At 36.3% G+C, this 17,909-nt stretch overlaps 1 protein-coding gene across 7 annotated transcripts in view; it reads left to right on the plus strand.

The window, feature by feature from the left end:
• The window catches only part of OSBPL9 (oxysterol binding protein like 9), a 63,832-nt gene that overhangs the window by 44,871 nt on the left and 1,052 nt on the right, over positions 1-17,909 (plus strand). For 3 of the 7 annotated variants that reach the window (XM_050901040.1, XM_050901046.1, XM_050901047.1), the window contains 14 exons: positions 4,022-4,060; positions 7,055-7,148; positions 7,704-7,805; positions 10,086-10,245; positions 10,954-11,066; positions 11,343-11,461; positions 12,891-12,976; positions 13,224-13,398; positions 14,885-14,969; positions 15,236-15,346; positions 15,727-15,790; positions 15,895-16,035; positions 16,958-17,036; positions 17,417-17,508. In XM_050901040.1, the coding sequence (XP_050756997.1) occupies positions 4,022-4,060; positions 7,055-7,148; positions 7,704-7,805; positions 10,086-10,245; positions 10,954-11,066; positions 11,343-11,461; positions 12,891-12,976; positions 13,224-13,398; positions 14,885-14,969; positions 15,236-15,346; positions 15,727-15,790; positions 15,895-16,035; positions 16,958-17,036; positions 17,417-17,508 (1,460 nt within the window). Of the gene's footprint in view, positions 1-4,021; positions 4,061-7,054; positions 7,149-7,703; positions 7,806-10,085; positions 10,246-10,953; positions 11,067-11,342; positions 11,462-12,890; positions 12,977-13,223; positions 13,403-14,884; positions 14,970-15,235; positions 15,347-15,726; positions 15,791-15,894; positions 16,036-16,957; positions 17,037-17,416; positions 17,509-17,909 lie in introns of all 7 variants that reach the window. The other 4 variants (XM_050901041.1, XM_050901045.1, XM_050901044.1 and 1 more) reach the window with 3 other exon arrangements.

A 17,909-nucleotide genomic window follows, 5' to 3' on the forward strand; every position in this document is an offset into this window, starting at 1 on the left:
ATTTAAGAATGTGACTAACATAGAAAAAGGGAAAATTGTGATGTTAATAATCTAAACTGGTTTGGCAAGGTTTTTCATAGGTCTGAAGTTCATGATGATGATGGAACTTCTTGAAGTAAGAATTGTATTATTTGAGAATGCAATATGGGTAATGCACTTATGCTTTTCACTTAAATGTTTTGTTACTTTTTAAAATTTAGTAAGATTTGGATTTACTTTTTTTGTCAAGTTCTGCTCTTACAGGCCTTCACATACTGTATTTAGGATATGTTAATTATGAGCTGCTGATTTATATCTTGTGACCAAAGTGAAGGAAGACGGTGTTTTGCAAAGAAATTAATTTATGGTATTTTCAGAATTTAAGGCTGAATTTAATCACAACACACTCTGATTTATTCAGAAATAGGTGTAGACTCTTCAATTTTTTTTTTCTGTAGTCTAGATCAACTATTATTTTGTAGCTTTCAAATACAATACTACTGTTTGTCTTCATTCTAGATGCCAGATACATTGTGCAAAATTTTGAGGCCAGTGAAAATTGAAGTATTTAGAACCTTGCAGGCTCAGAAGTCATTCACTAAAAGGATCAGTGCATATTTTGTGAAATTCAAATTTCATATCAGTAGCTTAAAAATTCTGAAGAAAAGGTTTGTTAGTTAACAGGTTTATACAAAACCAAAAATATTTTACAAGTAGTAGGGTACGTTGAAATAGTTCTGTGCCAAACGAATCTAGAGCTAGAACAGTCTTTATTTAACAGTGATATTATCTGAATCCGTCACTGTAGTGATAGCAAGAAAAGCCTTGTCAGTACTTAATAATTCGCTGTTATTTAGTACTGGATATATTTAGAATTGTTTTAGTACAGTTAAACCAGTAGACTATATGTCATTCTTTGGGGATATGGTGGAGTCAATTATAGATAGATTAGATGGTAGTATGCTAGTTTTCTTACACAGCTATATGTGACTTGCTATATTAAGGTAGCTGTTGGAGAAACTGTGCAACAAATGACTTGCTCATTTTTTGTTAATTACTATATAAATGTACTTAATAGTTGTTATTTTCACAGAGGTTTAATTCCTAAGAAATTTTGCTCTTTTTTAAAAAGCTCTGCTATGTAATTAGCAAATCTCAAAGAGCAGAATTATAGTCTGCTTTTCAGGTTCTTGATCAAAGCTGGTAATAGGTGGCTGGGTTGGCTTTCTTGTTTCTGTTGAATATCAAATTCCATTTCTGCTATGGGTAAGTTTATTGGGGGATAGACAAATGATTGCTTATCTTACACTGATGCTAAGCATATTTTGAAGTTGGTTAGGTGGTTTGCTGATAATGGACAAAACTGAACTTGTAGTGGCAGATGTAGTCATTTTTGATCAGATTCAGTGCTTTACTACTCCAACTACCATATAAGCATAAAGGTAGGTGGAATTTAGGTCCTCCAAAGATGCTAAGACTTGCTTTCTGTTACACTCAGTCAGACCTTGAAGTCCTCCTTTCAGTACCAGTAAATATTAACCAGTGTAAATAGATGGGCTTATCCATTGAGGAATGGGGGTTTTTTGTTTGTTTTTTGCTAAACCATATCTAAAGCTCTTGTAGAGCTATTGAAGATAAGGTGGTTTAAATGAGTAGTTTATGCACAGCTAATTGGAAGATGTTGATCCACATATAGTGAAAAATACCTTCTATAAATCTTCCCATTATTTTAATAACCTTTATTCTGCTTCATCTCTTCATCTTCTTCCTCTCTCTCTCTCTCTCTCTCTCAGGCAACTATACCTGTTGACTACATGGCAATTCTGTTCCCCTCCCCCGCCCCCACCTTTTCTATAAACTGTGTTGGTATCCTGATTTCTTACTGCTGTAGGAAATCAAGAATACAAGGGTTTTTGGTTTGTTTTTGCAGTTCTAAGTTGCATGTGTATGAAGCATTATATATGTAAAAATGTATTGTGTCTGACTGATAGCTTTCTGTTCTCCAGTATAGAACCTTTTAAGATTCTGCAAGTTTTTTTCCCAAAGCTGTAAGGCAAGTATGGCTGCTGACTTACACTGCTGAAAATAAATCATATTAACATCACCCCTGCACCCCATTTTTACTTCTACAGTACCTTTCTCATTAGGAGACAGACTTCACAATTACCTTCTGGTTGTTTGCATACCTTGAAAATTGTTATCACTTCTCTATATGCTCAAAACATCTCTCTGATTCAAACACACAGCCATTTATTATTTGGATGATTTTGGTACATTTGGTACAAAACCAGGCAAACCTGTTTTTTTGGTGTTTTGAGGTTTGTTTTGTTTTGTTTTGTTTTTTAATTGTGTGTTAAGTTGAGCTGTTTCATGGACTCCTAAAACAACCTGCCTTAGGACTTCGACAGTTAAATTTTCATTAAACTTACGGGTAAATCAAGTGTGTAATCATGCCACTTGTACCTGAGGTGACCCAAGGCATTTTCAAAATAACGAAGTAAATGCCAGCTAAGTAGGAATATGTTATAGTACATACATCGCTTATCAAAAAGCAATCAAAATAAACTAAGTGGGATGGATAGGTGGAGCATTTGACTTGTGTTGTTCCCTTTGTGTGTATGGCCGTTGAAGATGTCCAGCTTTGCTGATGTGTGTGTTGTAAAATATATGTAATGGTCTGTCAGTGATTTGATAAACTACAGTCTTAGAAATATGTATTGTATGTTTTATGAAGTAGCTTTTGTAATTTAGATATTTAGTTTTGCATCTTTGCCTTCCCTTTTTCACTCCACCATTTTTGGTCAGTCTTGCCTGCCTAGTTTTGTGGCATTTCTGCCTTCCTTACCTCATCAACATGCTGCGTTGCTGATTGTGCATTACTGAGATAGGATAGCAAGCTTCAGTACAAATGCAGCATCTTTGTGTTTTATTTCTTAGGTCTTAGAGATGATAGCATAACATGGAAATTTTGTATGTTGAAAAAAAAAATATTTGGACTCCAGTGTTATTCTTTCTTCTTTGTTTGTAAGTTTGCAACCCAATGGAAGTCATTGCCCTTAGTGTCGTTTTTGTCATGGAAAGCCTTGCTTAAGAAATGTCAACTAGCAGACATGAAATTTGAGCAGCCTATTGCCAACTGTATAAGCTAAGGAAGAATGTATAAAGTATCAAAACATAAGTATGTGCCAACTTAATACTATTTACAGCTTTTTTTTTTTCTTGTTCCTCTTAACTTTTAACAACTGGAAATCTGGGGAAATACTTTGCAGGCACATCTTAAGGTTTATACTGAACAAAGTTGTGGACTGATATACTGGCTAATATGAACTTTGCAGCAGAAGTGCAGAGATTCGGCTTAGTGTTCAGTAAAATTTATACTGTTTCTGGTACAGTGTTAAAACTATGCTAACTGTAGATTGGCATTAACTTGTCTGTTGCAGTGTAATTTCCCCTGATGACAGTTTAATTCCATGCATTGCCTGCTTTTTGACATACGCTTCTAGGCAAAACCCCCTAAATCCTAGATTGTAAGTAATCTGAAAACATTTTAAAATCTAGTGGATACCAAAAAGCAAAAGTTAAAAACATTTAATTTATAAATGCACTTCTACCTTTCAAAAGCAAAAAGTGCTTTTGAAAACTTGACCTGTATGCTAATCACAGTTCTTCAGAAACCGAGAACTTCATATCTTTCGGTTTTCAGGGACTCATTGGTGCTGCAGACCATGTTTTGGGGGGCTCTTAGCTATTTGGGAAGAACCTACGTTATAAAGCGTAATTGTATTCTGCAGTGCAGAAAGGATATTTTTAAAATTCTTCAAACTTGCGTGGACAGATCCTCAGAAAACGTTAATCTTTAGAGGTGCAATGACTATGTATAGAATTGTTTCTTCTAAGTTTAGTTACTGTATCACATGATGAGGAACATTTTATGGCTGAAAATGTAAACATTCCTGAGAGAAACTTGCTGTTCTCACTTAACACAGAACTGATAAGTCATACAAGATCGTTATGTTGATATTTTTAACATTTTTTCCTTAAGGACCAAAATAATGAGGAGAAGCACGCAGATGGACTTATAGTAAGTTTAAATCTAATCTTTATCTCCCTTTATTTCTGCAGAACATGTGAACAGAGACCTGAATTTCCACTCATTTTGCAACATACTTCTTCCTTTCTCTAATTTACTGCTTCAAGTGTCTTGTTAAAATTACTGTTGAGTCATTAGCTTCTGATGTTGGCTAACACCCTTGCCTTTAGAAAATACAGTGATCAATTTTATACTGAGTGTCTTAAATGGCAGTGTTATGACTGACCACTTAGATAAAAATCTGTCATGTGAACAGATGAAGGGGAAATTATTGGGATAGAAATAGTTTTATGTTCTGTCTGAAGCATCTTTATGTATGAAATAGATCGGCTATCCCTGTGCTTCAAGTAGTTTGTCTTTTCTACAGTGCTGCTCATTTGACGCAAAGTTGTATTATGTCTGTTTAAGCAATGTTTCTTCTTTAATATAACTTCTGCATTTTTAATGTAACTTCTGTCATCTTTGGTTTCAGTCACATGTGACTTCTCTTTCTTTGTTCTCTTTTTGCCACTTGAGTACATTTCAGATACTTCTAATAGGAGATTGGTTTCAGTAAAACATAACTCTAAAAATCATAGTGTGTTTTCATTACAGCTGACAATAATTCCCAAGCTTTATTTGTCTTTCCATTATATACAGCTTTAGCAGTATGGTTTTCTGGTATGAACTTTGGAGTAAAGATGCACATACAGATTTTGATTTCATGCTTATCGTAAATAAGATGAACGATTACCCTGTGGATAGTCGTGTAATTCAGGTCTTAGTGTAATGGAATAGGTTGTGTTGCGTGCCCTGGTAAAGAGAGGTTATGCAGCTAGACACCACCACAGGCAGAGGTGGTATGCACATTAGATCTGCAACTTGGAAATTTCATATAGGTATTACAACTTACTATATCTGAATTTGATTAGCCACTATTCTAATTGTCTGTGGGCTGGCTTATATTGGGGAGGGAAAAAAAATATTTCCATAAGAATATATTAACTGATGCATAAGTGATTGTGAAGACTGAAATTTTGATGCTATTGAGGTCAACGTTAACTTGGGCTAAAGGTCAGGATTTCACTTTAAACTTAGGCAGGAATATGATCAATGTTTGATACCATGGTGGGATGGCAGTCTTGGTGTTTCTGCGTGGTTGTTTTTGAACTCAGAATAGGAAGCTTTCAGGTCTGCCTTCATCTGATTCTAAACCACGAAGGCACACCCCGAAATATCTAACAAGAAACTCCAGTTCACATTGCAGTGTGGAGAATTGTTTAAGGATAAGGTTACAATACTGTATACAAAGTCACTTTGGTTTTTTTTTCCTTTATCACACCAGTGTTCTGTATCATATATGTTATTAGTTTCCCTTAAAACTAGGGGAGATAGAGATAGCAATAGCATCCTGTATATCATAGGACCATCTTGATTTTTAACTTTCTTAAGTCTGAAAATGGGATCATGATTTTAAACTGTGAAATATGTGGGACAGGGACCTACCTGTGTTGCATGCATAATTGCACAAGCAGTTGAAGTAACGTGTAAGGGACGTTGATTTTATGCTGGAATACAATGGAGTAACAGTATATGTACTGGATTATTTATTTGTATACTAGTTAGTAACACCAACGAAAATGTAGAAAGCAATTTTTATGCCTTTCTCTTTTAAACTGGAGATTTTTAAAATATGAACAGGGAATAATAGTTTTGTTTTCAATAAATAAATCCTATGCTATAAAAAAAAAAAATCTTCACTGCTTCGCTGATTTTTAATGTAGGATAAAGTTCAGAATTACAGTTAACCAGGAAAGGAGGCAAGAAAGAAGTTTTCCTTTTGTAGGAAAATGGGAGGAGGAGGGTTAAAATGACCCTGTTTCCCTCAGTCTGCATGCAAACAGAAATTAACAGACTAAAAGGAGGGAAGAACAGTTGGAGACTCTCTTCTGTTTTAAATTTTGATCTAAAAAGAGGATAGGAATAAACATACTGACTGAATTTAAAGGCAAAGCTCATCTACCTTTTTTAAAAGCAGAACTTTTTTTAAAGTAGAACTCGGTATTGTATGACCTTCCTGTGCTTGATATTCTTCAACTTAAGTACAGCAGCAAGATTTCCTAGCAAATTGAGGCAAAGATTTTCACAGTTCTGACATAGATCAATGGTTTAGGGTCTTATGTGCCTTTTATCCAGTTAACAACCCAGAACAACGTAGACATTCTAGGTTGTTCTGGGTTGTTAATTAACAACCCATAGTTAACAAACAATGCTTAGATGGTAACAAAATTGCAGGCCAGTGAAGCAAGGCAAAAGCATGCTAGTTTGGATTAAAAGACATTGCAATTTAGATTTCCAAGAGGCTTGTTGTATAAAAGCCAAGAACATATATTGAAGTCGGTGACTATGAGTGTCGAGTTGAATTGGTGCTTCATTTTTAAAGTGCCCACGTTCATAAGTAGATTGAAACGTCCTCTACTGGAGGCGCACTGAAAACTGTCAGCTTACATTGGAAACAGTTTTGGCAACAAAGCCACTTCATGGCTGTAAGCATGCTGATGATTCTTGTTTTAATTTATGGGTTGATTTACTATGGTCTGGACAAATTAATTTTTGAAAAAAATGGTTTTAAAAATACAGATTACCTATCCTAATTTTTGCCAGATAATTTATATCTAACTTTCCACTCTTTGTATGAAATATTTATTAATAGACATTCAAAGGAATACCAGAAGCTAGAACGTGAAATAAGAATTCTTTATAGGACAATTCAAATCTGTAGCAAATTCAGTTTAGTGTAAAATCTGTGTAAAGAATTAAAGTATTACCACTTTGAAAGTATTTCTCATGTCCTCAACTGTCAATTTGTGTTTTACTTTCTCTCTCAGGAATTTGCTATCTTGCATTTGGGCGTTTCTTGTGCTCACAATGTTCTTGCTATCTGTGCTTTATTTATTATTATTTTTTAATTGACAAAAAAATGTGCTTTTGTTTCTTTTGTCTCAGAGCACTATAAACCCGGTTGACGCAGTATATCAGCCCAGTCCTTTGGAACAGTCAGTGATTAGCACAATGCCTTCGCAAGCGGTTATACCTCCAGGTATGGTACAGAAAGAACCTCAGTAGAAATATTCATGAGCAGAGCAAGATGCAACTGCAATCTAGATGGAGGGGCTGCATAATGGTGGATAGCTTCTGTGTCACATATGTCATACAGGTGCACATTGCACTTAGTGGTGCACACTCACCACAGTGGTGCAAAGGAAGGGAAAGGAGCGGGAGGCATGGAGCTTCCTCAGCCATCAGGTAAATCTGCCTCTAGTTCTGTGGATAAGCTGATATATTGTACTTGCTTTAAGTTACTAGCTTATATTTCTAATATACTTTCTTAAAATAAATGAACTATAATTTTCAGAAAAGATAAATGCTTTCTAGCTGAATAACTGCAATTTTTTAAAATACCATCTTTGCTTAATAATAAAAAAGAGCTAGATAACAATGACAGAAACATGTTTTTCTGTCTGAATGGCTTTTATAGGAAAGGATTTAATTTTTGAAGGTGAGGTGAAATAATGTGGAATCTCCTTCCCAACAAAAGTATAATTCTCATATTTAAACGTGAATTTTGGGTTTAACATATCAAAATATCCCCTAGAACCTGCTCAGTTGTGCAAGTCAGAGCAGCGACCCTCATCTTTGCCGGTGGGACCTGTAGTAGCATCACTCGGAAATCAGACTCCAACACCAAATAGTACAGGTACAGTTCTGTGTAACTGTCTTATTGAAGTAAAAGAAGCAAAACCTGAATATATACTATCTGTAACCTAATATAATTAGTTATTAAGGCAACATTGTATTGGCCTACATCTTGCTTTTAATCAACACATATTTCAGTGTTGTGTTAAAATCAATTATTCTGCTCTTTCTCCCCCTGCCATGTATACATAATACGTAGGAGTATTACCAGCTTGCTTTCTTGTCTCCATCATTGCAATCTTGCGGTAATCAGCACAAGAACTTTGCAGTTAATACATTGTGTGTGGCCTCTGGGTTTTTTAATTCATTGATTCCCTCCTCTCCCCCTTAAATAATAGCATTCATTGGGCTTTTTAAAACTACAATAGAAGCTTTGAAGCAAAAGTTGCTATAATATATATGAAGTTGCTATAATTATCTGTTTACAATTCCTATAATATTTTTAAGGTGTGTTGTTTTTTGGGTTTTTTTTAAACCATAGCTACATACTTAACATATTTTTTATCATCTGTCTATGTTGACTGTTACTTCCTGATCAGTTGTATTGATTATATTGTCCAATCATGCTAAAACTCTCTGGGTTCCCTCCCAAGTTTTTTTTCTAAGCTTGTGTGTAAATGATTTGTTGTTACTTTATTACTACCCTTCCTTCCCAGAACACTAATATGTGTGTTAAACAGTATTTGCCCCTATCTGAAAAATGAAGGATACCACTGCTGGCTTTTTCTCCTGCCAGAAAGTTCCTTTTTTTAGTCTTACTCTGTGCATCTCATCTTCTAGTTAGTTTCTGATGATTGTTGTTTGTGTAAATACCTTAGCTTGCTTCATAACCTCTGTTGTGACTTAGGCTTCCACAAAAGGTCTGTGTCAGTGTTAACCTGGTTTGTCTTTATTGCTATGACTCTTTTGAAAAACAGTGAGTTAGTGGTGAGACAGGATTCACGTAATCCAATTTAGAAACTGTATTCATTAGATTTTGTCACAAATATATTTGTAGCTAGATTGGATAAAAATGGTTTAGGTAAGTAGAATACAGGTTGAGTGAAAACTGGCTGGACTGCCAGGCCTGAGGCTTGCGATCAGCTGTATGAGGTCCAAATGGCAACCAAGTGACTATTGGTGTTTCTCAGGGGTTGATACTGGGTCCAATACTGCTTAACATCTCAGACAACCTAGACACGGACCTTGCCAAACCGGGGAGAACAATGGATAGGACGGGGCTGTGACTGGCTGGGGAAGTGGACTGACAAAAACCTCATGAAATTTGATGAAGGCAAATGCAAAGTCCTCCCCCCACCTACGATGGGCATAGCCCTCGGCCTGCCCTGTTGCATGAGGTTAACTGCAGCTTGGCAGAAGAGGAGCCAGGGGTCCTGGTGAGCAACAAGTGGAACATGAGTCAGCACCGTGCCCTTGAGGTGATGAAGGTTTTGCTGCATACCGGGCTGGATTAGTGAGAGTGTAAAAAGCAGATTAAGGGAAGTGATCGTTCCTCTGTACTTGGGATCTGTGAGACCACATCTTGAGTACTATGTATAGTTTTGGGTTCCATAGTACAAAGACATGGACCACCAAGATTGGGAAGCTGAGGCCCATGACTGGGTTTGTTCAGCCTTAGGAAGATCAAGCTAAAGAGGGATGTTACTGCTGTCTTCTGCCAACTATTTGGGGAGGGTATAAAGAAGATAGAACTGAGCTCCTCTTGGAGGTGCACAGCAAAAGGATGAGGCAATCAACACAAGTTGTAAGAAAGGAAATTCCAAGTAGGTGTTAGAAAATGGTTTGGTTTTATAATGAGGTGGTTCAAACTTTGGAATAGGTTCCCCAGAAAGATTATGGAATCCTCATCTTGAGGGATATTTAAAACCTGACTAGACGTGATCTTGAACAAACTGGTCTAATTTTGAAGTTGTCTGGGCCTTGAGAGGGGAGTAGACCAGATGACTTCCAGAGATCCCTTTCAACATAAATCATACTATGAATCTATACAAGTTTTCAGTATTGTTTTGCCTTTAATCGACAACTTTGGGGAAAACGTGTCCTTATACTTTACTGTTGTTCTGTGTTCTTGATTTTCCTTGTGACCTTTCTTTTGTTATCTGTTAAATGAAACTCGGTATGAACCTGACTAATTATTGCTTCTAATTTTGTAAGATAGCATACCTTCTGAGTTCACATTAGTCTTTATTGATTTGAGCAATCCTACTCGTAAGTTAGCACCAGTAGATTTTGAGAGAATTTGTTTGTTTTTATTAAGTCTGTGATTTTTAATACTTCATAGGAAGTGGGCAGTCAGCACCTAGCAGCAGTCTCACCTCTCCAAGCCATGTCAACTTGTCTCCAAATACAGTCCCAGATTTTTCTTACTCAAGCAGTGAGGATGAGTTCTATGATGCTGATGAATTCTATCAGAGCAGTTCTTCCCCAAAGCGATGTATGGAGTAAGTAGCTGAAAGTATGCAGTGTGTGCTGAATACAGTTTTTATCTATAAGGCCATGGCTTGTCTGCCTGTAGAGGTTAGTTAAGGTAAATAAGTGAATAAGCCACATTGGCTTTTTAAAAAAAAAAAAAAAAAAGGCATGGGAGGCAAAAAAGCCACTCTGTGTAGCAGAATAAGACTACCCCCTCCCCCAGCACAGTCGTCTGTGAGGGATGCAGTTACTTCCTCTGCTCCTTCCCATTCCATCAGGTATATATGTTGACAAAACTCTTAACATAAACCAAAGTTGGAGAGCCACCACCTCAGAGATATAATCTGAGACCATGGTGTATTTCACATGCATTTGTTGCAGCCTTTGGTAAATAGCCAATTCCCTCTCACATTTACTAAAAGACATTTTTGAAGTTGACTGTCTTTCCCCAAAATCTCTATTTACTCATCTTTTTTATGAATTGGAAAATTAATTTTAGGAGATGCTACACATTTCAAAGCGGAATTAGTCAGCTGTTTTATGCCTTCAGATGTTATTATCTTAGGCTGCAGGCTTTCCATTCGTTCAGCTACAGTCCATTTAAGTTTTCTGTGAATTAGCATGCAGCATATATATTAATGTCTATCAGTAAACTCCTTGTCTATCTATATCAAATTATAATCGTTTGGTCTGAATTAGTTCATTGTGAATTGTGAGAATTTGTCACTCTTCTTTAGTTCTTCAGGGTCTGCTGCAGTCCTGACTCGGAGCAGCACAGGAAGTAGTCTGAAACGGCCGGATACCACAGAGTCCCTCAATTCTTCCATGTCTAATGGGACAAATGATGCTGGTAAGTGGACTGTGTGAACTTCCAGTAAGGAGCTTTTGATTGTTAATCTGTCTGTAAACTTTGTCAATATATGTATGATCATATATATGTATGACAAGGTACTTACGGAAAATGGTTTATCTACTGTTTCTTTACTAATGGCAGATTGTTGAATAGCAGGATTTAAAAACCTTAGTTTTATAAATAAGACCTTTTTGACAGCTAATATATATGCTAATTAAATACAGTCTGTCTTTGAAGCTTTAGAGAAAAACAAAAGTAATTTGCTCTTTCTAGATCTCTTCGATCCTCCTGATGATCGAGATGATGATGGGGAAGGAGAATCAGTGGAAGAACATAAAAGTGTTATTATGCATCTATTGTCACAAGTTAGATTAGGAATGGATCTAACAAAGGTAAAGTTGCTGATTGTTCATGGGGAAGGGAGGGAGAGTAAACCCTGAATTCTGTGTAAATCAATGTTAAAGTAATAATTTAACTATATTTGTTCTAAGAGCTAGTTAAGCTATAATCTCTTTAGCATGGTATTTTTTTTAATTGGAGTTGGTACTGGGAGGGGAAGAATGAAGGCAGAATAAATATATCCAACTGCTAAAATCTGTTTGGGAAAATAGTTTGCTATGGAAAGTAGCTGTTTGTTCTCTTTGAACCTGATCCTTGGAGTGCCCGTAAAGCTGGGAAAAGAGGAATGCTTTGCGCAGTAGGAATGTTTCTCCTGTCTTTAGCTTTCTAGAACAAAGATCTGCAAGATCCCAGTGTATGGTGACATTCAGTAAGACATAAATAAAATAAAAGGGGGAATTAAGCATATAGTGAAATGCTTTGCTTAATTGGGATCTTGTTGAGTAAGTTGCTTGTGTATTTTAAAATACTACATGTAGGTCTGGCAAGTAAAGAGTAGGATTTTTCATGAATGTGATTCATGTTGGTGTGTTTGTTAAGGTTGAATGAACAGCATTCTGAAGGTGTTGATCTTTCTAGGCAGCTTGGTTAAATTTCAACAAGTAATTCCAGACTGAAAAAGAGTAGGAGAGATCAATCCTATCATTAGTTTCCTTAAGTGGATGACTTTAACTGTCCAGTCTGGAACTCACAATAGACAATAAAAAGATAAACTTCAAACTTTTCTGGAGAAATAGCCAGCAGCTCACAAGCAAACTACGGAAGGTTTCTGGCAGTTCTGAATAGGAATTGATCCAAAATGTGTCTGTTTTGGGAACTCCTGGAATAGTTGAAAATTACTGCTCTCAAGTTAAGCTGCCAAGAAGCATCATGAGCATGCATCTTGTCTGCATCGCTTTGAAGTCAACAACAGCAATCAACACTGCTTTCAACAGTGGTCTGTACCACACTGAAGCAGACAGCAGATCCACAAGAGTGGAACCTGCAAATGCTGTTGGGGAAAAAAAGTAGTAGGGAAGAGATTAACCTTCATCTTGACAAAGGCACATAAGAGGATGTGAGTACATGGAATGAGATTTTATAACTTAAAATTGACAGTGTACATATAGATGAAATTAAATAATCAGTGTTACTGTAATTAAGAACAGCTTTTGATAAGCTCAGCTATGTAATCCGATATGCTCTAAGTGGGACTAGCATATACGTAAGGCAAGAGACAGTTCCTCTTAAATCTTTGGTTTTATAGAAGATGCCAGCTGACCTGCATATGTCAGAACTCATTGGTAAGTTTGAGAACACAATCAGCTTACAGGCACACGAAGCCTTGGGTGCTTTGTATGCTATTTACAGTTAGTACATAGAATGCTTTTGTGCAGGATGTTAAAGTATCTTGATCTATAAGAGTTGTTTTTCTTCACCTAGGTGGTTCTTCCAACTTTTATCCTGGAAAGAAGATCACTGTTGGAAATGTATGCTGACTTTTTTGCACATCCGGACTTATTTGTCAGGTATTGGATTTTTAAAGTAGAGCATTAACTGGTTCTGATGTTGTTTATGGCCCTTGTGGGCTGCCAAAAGTAAGCTGGTGGTTTTGAAGAATATTGCTTGGGTTTTGATCTAAACTTGAAAAATAGTCAAAGTAGTCAAACTTATAGTTGTAAAACAACCAAACATCCAAAAAGCTTTCCTGTATTTGGGGTACCTGCTTGTATTTAATTTTGCCTGTCATTCTTTTCTCTGTTTTGGCCCATGTAGCATTAGTGACCAGAAGGATCCAAAGGAACGAATGATTCAAGTGGTTAAATGGTACCTCTCAGCTTTTCATGCAGGAAGAAAAGGGTCAGTTGCTAAAAAGCCTTACAATCCCATTTTGGGTGAGATCTTCCGATGTCATTGGGTATTACCAGGCACTGAAGGTGAAGATGATATGGTTAGTTTCTTGTGGTATGTTTTTTGGTTCCTAGAATGCATGCAAATAATTCCCAAAGCTTTATTAATTTACTGACTGAAATGGCTCATGCTATGTTTAAGTAGCAAAATCAACAAGCTATGGCAATTTCTTAACTGATTTCCCCCCCTCCTTCCTCCTTTTCTTTGGACAGAAGTTTAAAATATCTTGCATAACAAAATTTGAGCTATTAGTTTTTTAAGAACTATTTGACATGTTGAAAATGTTCTCTTTTTTCCTGAACTGTTTCATAGCACTGAGGATGAATTCCCTTCTTTCCAAAGTTCTGATTTTTTTTTTTTCCCAGTAATTTCTCTAAACCCTTGTGTTTTTAACAGTGGGGTTTCTTTTTGTCACTTACAACCTAGAAAGCAGTGCAGTTTCTCCAGTATATTTAATTCTCCATTTAAAATCTTTTTGTAGACTTCTGAAGTTTGGATTTTGAGCTTGGATAATATTTTAGTTGTACGTCTGTGTCTGGCCACTACTCTTCCTTTGGTACTTTATCAGAGTATGTCTGGTGAAGTGAAGGACAGAGTAACAGTAGTGCCACTCTCGTAATCTGAACTCATCTACCAGTGTATGAGCTTTTCTCTTATTTGCCCAAGTTTCAGTGAGACTCGACGATTAATCAGATTTATGCACGCGAACCATAGTCAACACAGGGCCCCACTGATTCTAGAGAAAAGCTCTAGCACTTGCAGTGCAGCCTGGTGTGGGATTTTTTTGTTGTTTTTCTTTTTTTTTTTTTTTTTTTTTTAACACCTCATTTAGGCTTCTCACCTTGGGAAGTTGCAAATGATGATGTGGGAAGTGCTGTTGTGAGATACTTCAGTGTAGTATATCTAAACATGCAATTGTTTAGATATAAAACATGTATTTTTCCCATTTAATTTGCCCCCCACCCCCAATTAGTTTGCTCAAATCTTTCTCTTGTTTCCAAGGTGAATGTTTGGACTCCTGTTTGCTGTCATAAAGAGAGTATTGTATTTGTGCTTCCATTGCTTCTAATGATGAATTACACTTTTCGTGATATGCCACAGGAAATGAATGTTGTTTTACGGTTCTGTGATACATATAATCTGATCATTATTAATATGCATATCAGACTTCATCAGAAGCAAAAATGAAAACTATTTCTGCCACCCATTTCTTATTAGTTAATGAGAAATTAAGTGGATTTAAATATTACTTTGTAATTGGGTTTATACATGACTCTTTCAATTTAACTGTTGTATTTGGGGGCATCTCCTCAAATACATTTATACTTAACAACAAGAGAGTAGAAGCTGCATGTTCTTTAGAAAGCATCATAGTTTCAAGAGTAAGGAGTTGTTCCCCATCAAATTAGCAAACTGACAAATACGTTAAAATCTCTGCAATACAATTATAGAAGCCTTTAAACATGGAAGCATCCAGTGTTTTGTAAACACTGTCAGTGATGAAAATCCTCTCTACTATCATGCAGGAGCCAGTTTCAGAAGGACCAGTTCCTTGGGTCAGTAAAAGCAGCGTAACGTTTGTGGCAGAGCAGGTCTCTCATCATCCTCCAAGTAAGTTGACAATAACTTTGCTAATAGAGATGGCATCTGGATAGGAGCGACAGTAAAATCAGCTCTTGGTTTAAATCTTGGATTTACATTTTTCTCTCCAAATTTGAAAGCTGAAAGTTTTCTCTAGAAACTGTTTTTGTGAGAAATAAATTGCAAACTCTGTTGCTACATAAGTATGAGGCACTTTGAGATATTTCCTGATGAATGAATTTGGAAACAATAGTATTAATGTCTTGTGCTGCTATTTTTAATACCTTTTTCTTCAGTTTCAGCATTTTACGCAGAGTGTTTTAGCAAGAGGATACAGTTCAATGCTCACATATGGACCAAGTCGAAATTCTTAGGAATGTCTATTGGGGTTCATAACATAGGGCAAGGTATGTGTGTGTAAATTAACAATAGAAGAGAAATTTACATTCTGCAACTAGAATTTGTACAGAAATTATTTAAAGTCATCCTATTAAACATAAGGAATGTTTGAATTTATGTAACTAGAGCTTATGTATCTAGGAATCAGAGATTCCTTCTGCACACTTTGTGCGCTGAAATCACTTAGGGCCCAGTTTTTCACGTAAATGCAGCTGTCCCTGCCTTCTCTAGAAGCTAGGCATTCTCAGCATCAGTGAAAAATAAAGCTCTTCACCTTTCCTTTTTATGGTACCTGTTTTTAATGAAGTATTTCAGGATATCATTATGAAAAGTTTTGTAGAGGTTTTGCTTAATGTTTTTTAAATCTATTTTTATTTTTCTTTAATAGGGTGTGTCACATGCCTAGATTATGATGAACACTATATTTTGACCTTTCCTAATGGTTATGGAAGGCAAGTAAATGCTCTGTTTGGTATTTTCATTTTTAATGCCTTGTAATATTTCATGCTTAATATTTATCGGTTAAGAGGTTGTAAATATATATTTATAATTGCAGGTCTATTCTCACTGTGCCATGGATAGAACTTGGTGGAGAATGCAGTATTAATTGCTCAAAGACAGGTTATAACGCTTCCATCGTCTTCCACACAAAACCATTTTATGGAGGAAAGAAGCACAGAATTACAGCTGAAATTTTGTAAGCACGTTTCTTCAGTTAATCTCACTTTTTCTCTACTTAAATGCTGACAGTGTTTTTTCAAGACAGTCAGGAGTGTAAAATACTGAAACAGCTACACCCAATAACTTAGCTCATGATCACCTGTCATGGGATGCCATTTTATAGCCAAGATTTGTGAGAGGAAACCTGCATAGGCCTGCATCCTACTTTCTCCTGCTTTAAAACATTCTCAGCTGATTACCAAAAGGAACTTAAATTTTCACTCCTGAATTATCCAAAATGTCTTCATCATTACCTCTCCTAAAAATACTGAAGCAAGCCTTGTAATACTGCTCTTCATAGCGTGTCAATTAAAGTTCTGCTGCAGACTTTTACGTATTTATTTGTACCTGTGGTTTGGTGCATTTTGGTTAGACCCTGTGCACATGCCCAGAGCAGAGAATTCAGTGGAGATCCTCATCTTATTTGGAGATCTGCTGCAATGTCAGTAAGTGATGCTGACAAAGTGAGGTCCATAACTTGGTTTTAAATCACTTCTTGACACACATTGATAGATGTCATTTGTGAACTAGTGTTTGTGTGTCCCAGTAGTCTGGGGAAGAAACTATGAGTTTGTGAAACCTTTTTAAACTTAAACTTATCACTCTAAATCTGTTTCGAAGGTCTGTAACTAGTTTCCTAAACTCTAAATGCAGATACAGCCCTCGGGCAAGACCTGTCTTATCCTGGAACAGCACTTCCTTTTAAGGTTTATCCAGTTGAACTAATTCATGCAAAACTTCTCACTTGTAAACAGCAGCCTCATCTTTTCTGTATTGGTGAGGGACATTTGAAGGGCTGATATAAAACACTGTGCAGCAACTAGGATAAAAGTTTTGATCCTTTAGGGTCTTTCAGTTACTGTAATGCAACTGAGAAATGACTGTTTCTTTCTGTTTAGTTCTCCTAATGACAAGAAACCCTTCTGCTCAATTGAAGGAGAATGGAATGGTGTCATGTACGCAAAATACACAACAGGGGTAAAGCAGCTTTTTTCTTTTTTTCCTTTTCATCAGAAATGGAAGATCGTGCTTTAAAAGGTTTTTTGGGGTGGCTTTTTTTGTTTTTGGGGTGGGGTTTTTTGGTTTTTTTGTTTTTTTTTTAAACAAACATTAATAGTTGGGAACTCCTGTGAAGCTGCCCAAAAGATCACAAGAATGCTGAATTCAGGATAAAAGTCCTGAATTTACTTTGGTAATTTATTCTTAAGGTAACTTGATTTTTATAGCAAGAACAGAATCTAAAGAATGATGGTTTTTCATGTATTTCCTGACAACCAGTGTACTAGAGTGTGAGGGTATATAAATTTTAAGTCTAGATACAGAACTGATTTTTTTTTTTTTTTTAAATCTCTCTCTAGGAGAATGCTGTCTTTATAGATACCAAGAAAATGCCTACAATTAAGAAGAAGGTAAGGAAATTGGAGGACCAAGACGACTTTGAGTCTCGCTGGTAAGAACTTCAGTTAAATGGGCAAATTAAGACTTTTTTTTTTTAGTTAGACTCAAGTTTGCAGTACACAGCCTGACTAATGGTACGCTTAATCCATTCACTGCACGGACAAACTGCGCTCTTCATTAGCCTTTGCTGCAGGACAGAACTAAGGTACAAGCAGGCTGGGGTTTTAATGGGGAAGAGGAGACCTGTAGTTCTTGGTCACATCCTCATCGGGACCAAATGTTCCAGGGAGGTCCAGAGAGCTTCACTACAGCCTCCTCACTCCTGGCAATAGACGGTGCAGTTGTGGTTTAATATATATTGCGGTTTTTCTGCCCTTTTGATAAAGTGAGACCTACCTTAATTCAAACAAACATCGATGACTAATAGCCAGTAATATGTTTCTACAACCTTGT

The sequence above is a fragment of the Gymnogyps californianus genome, chromosome 8 (assembly GCF_018139145.2).
Source record: "Gymnogyps californianus isolate 813 chromosome 8, ASM1813914v2, whole genome shotgun sequence".
Taxonomy (NCBI): Eukaryota; Metazoa; Chordata; class Aves; order Accipitriformes; family Cathartidae; genus Gymnogyps; species Gymnogyps californianus.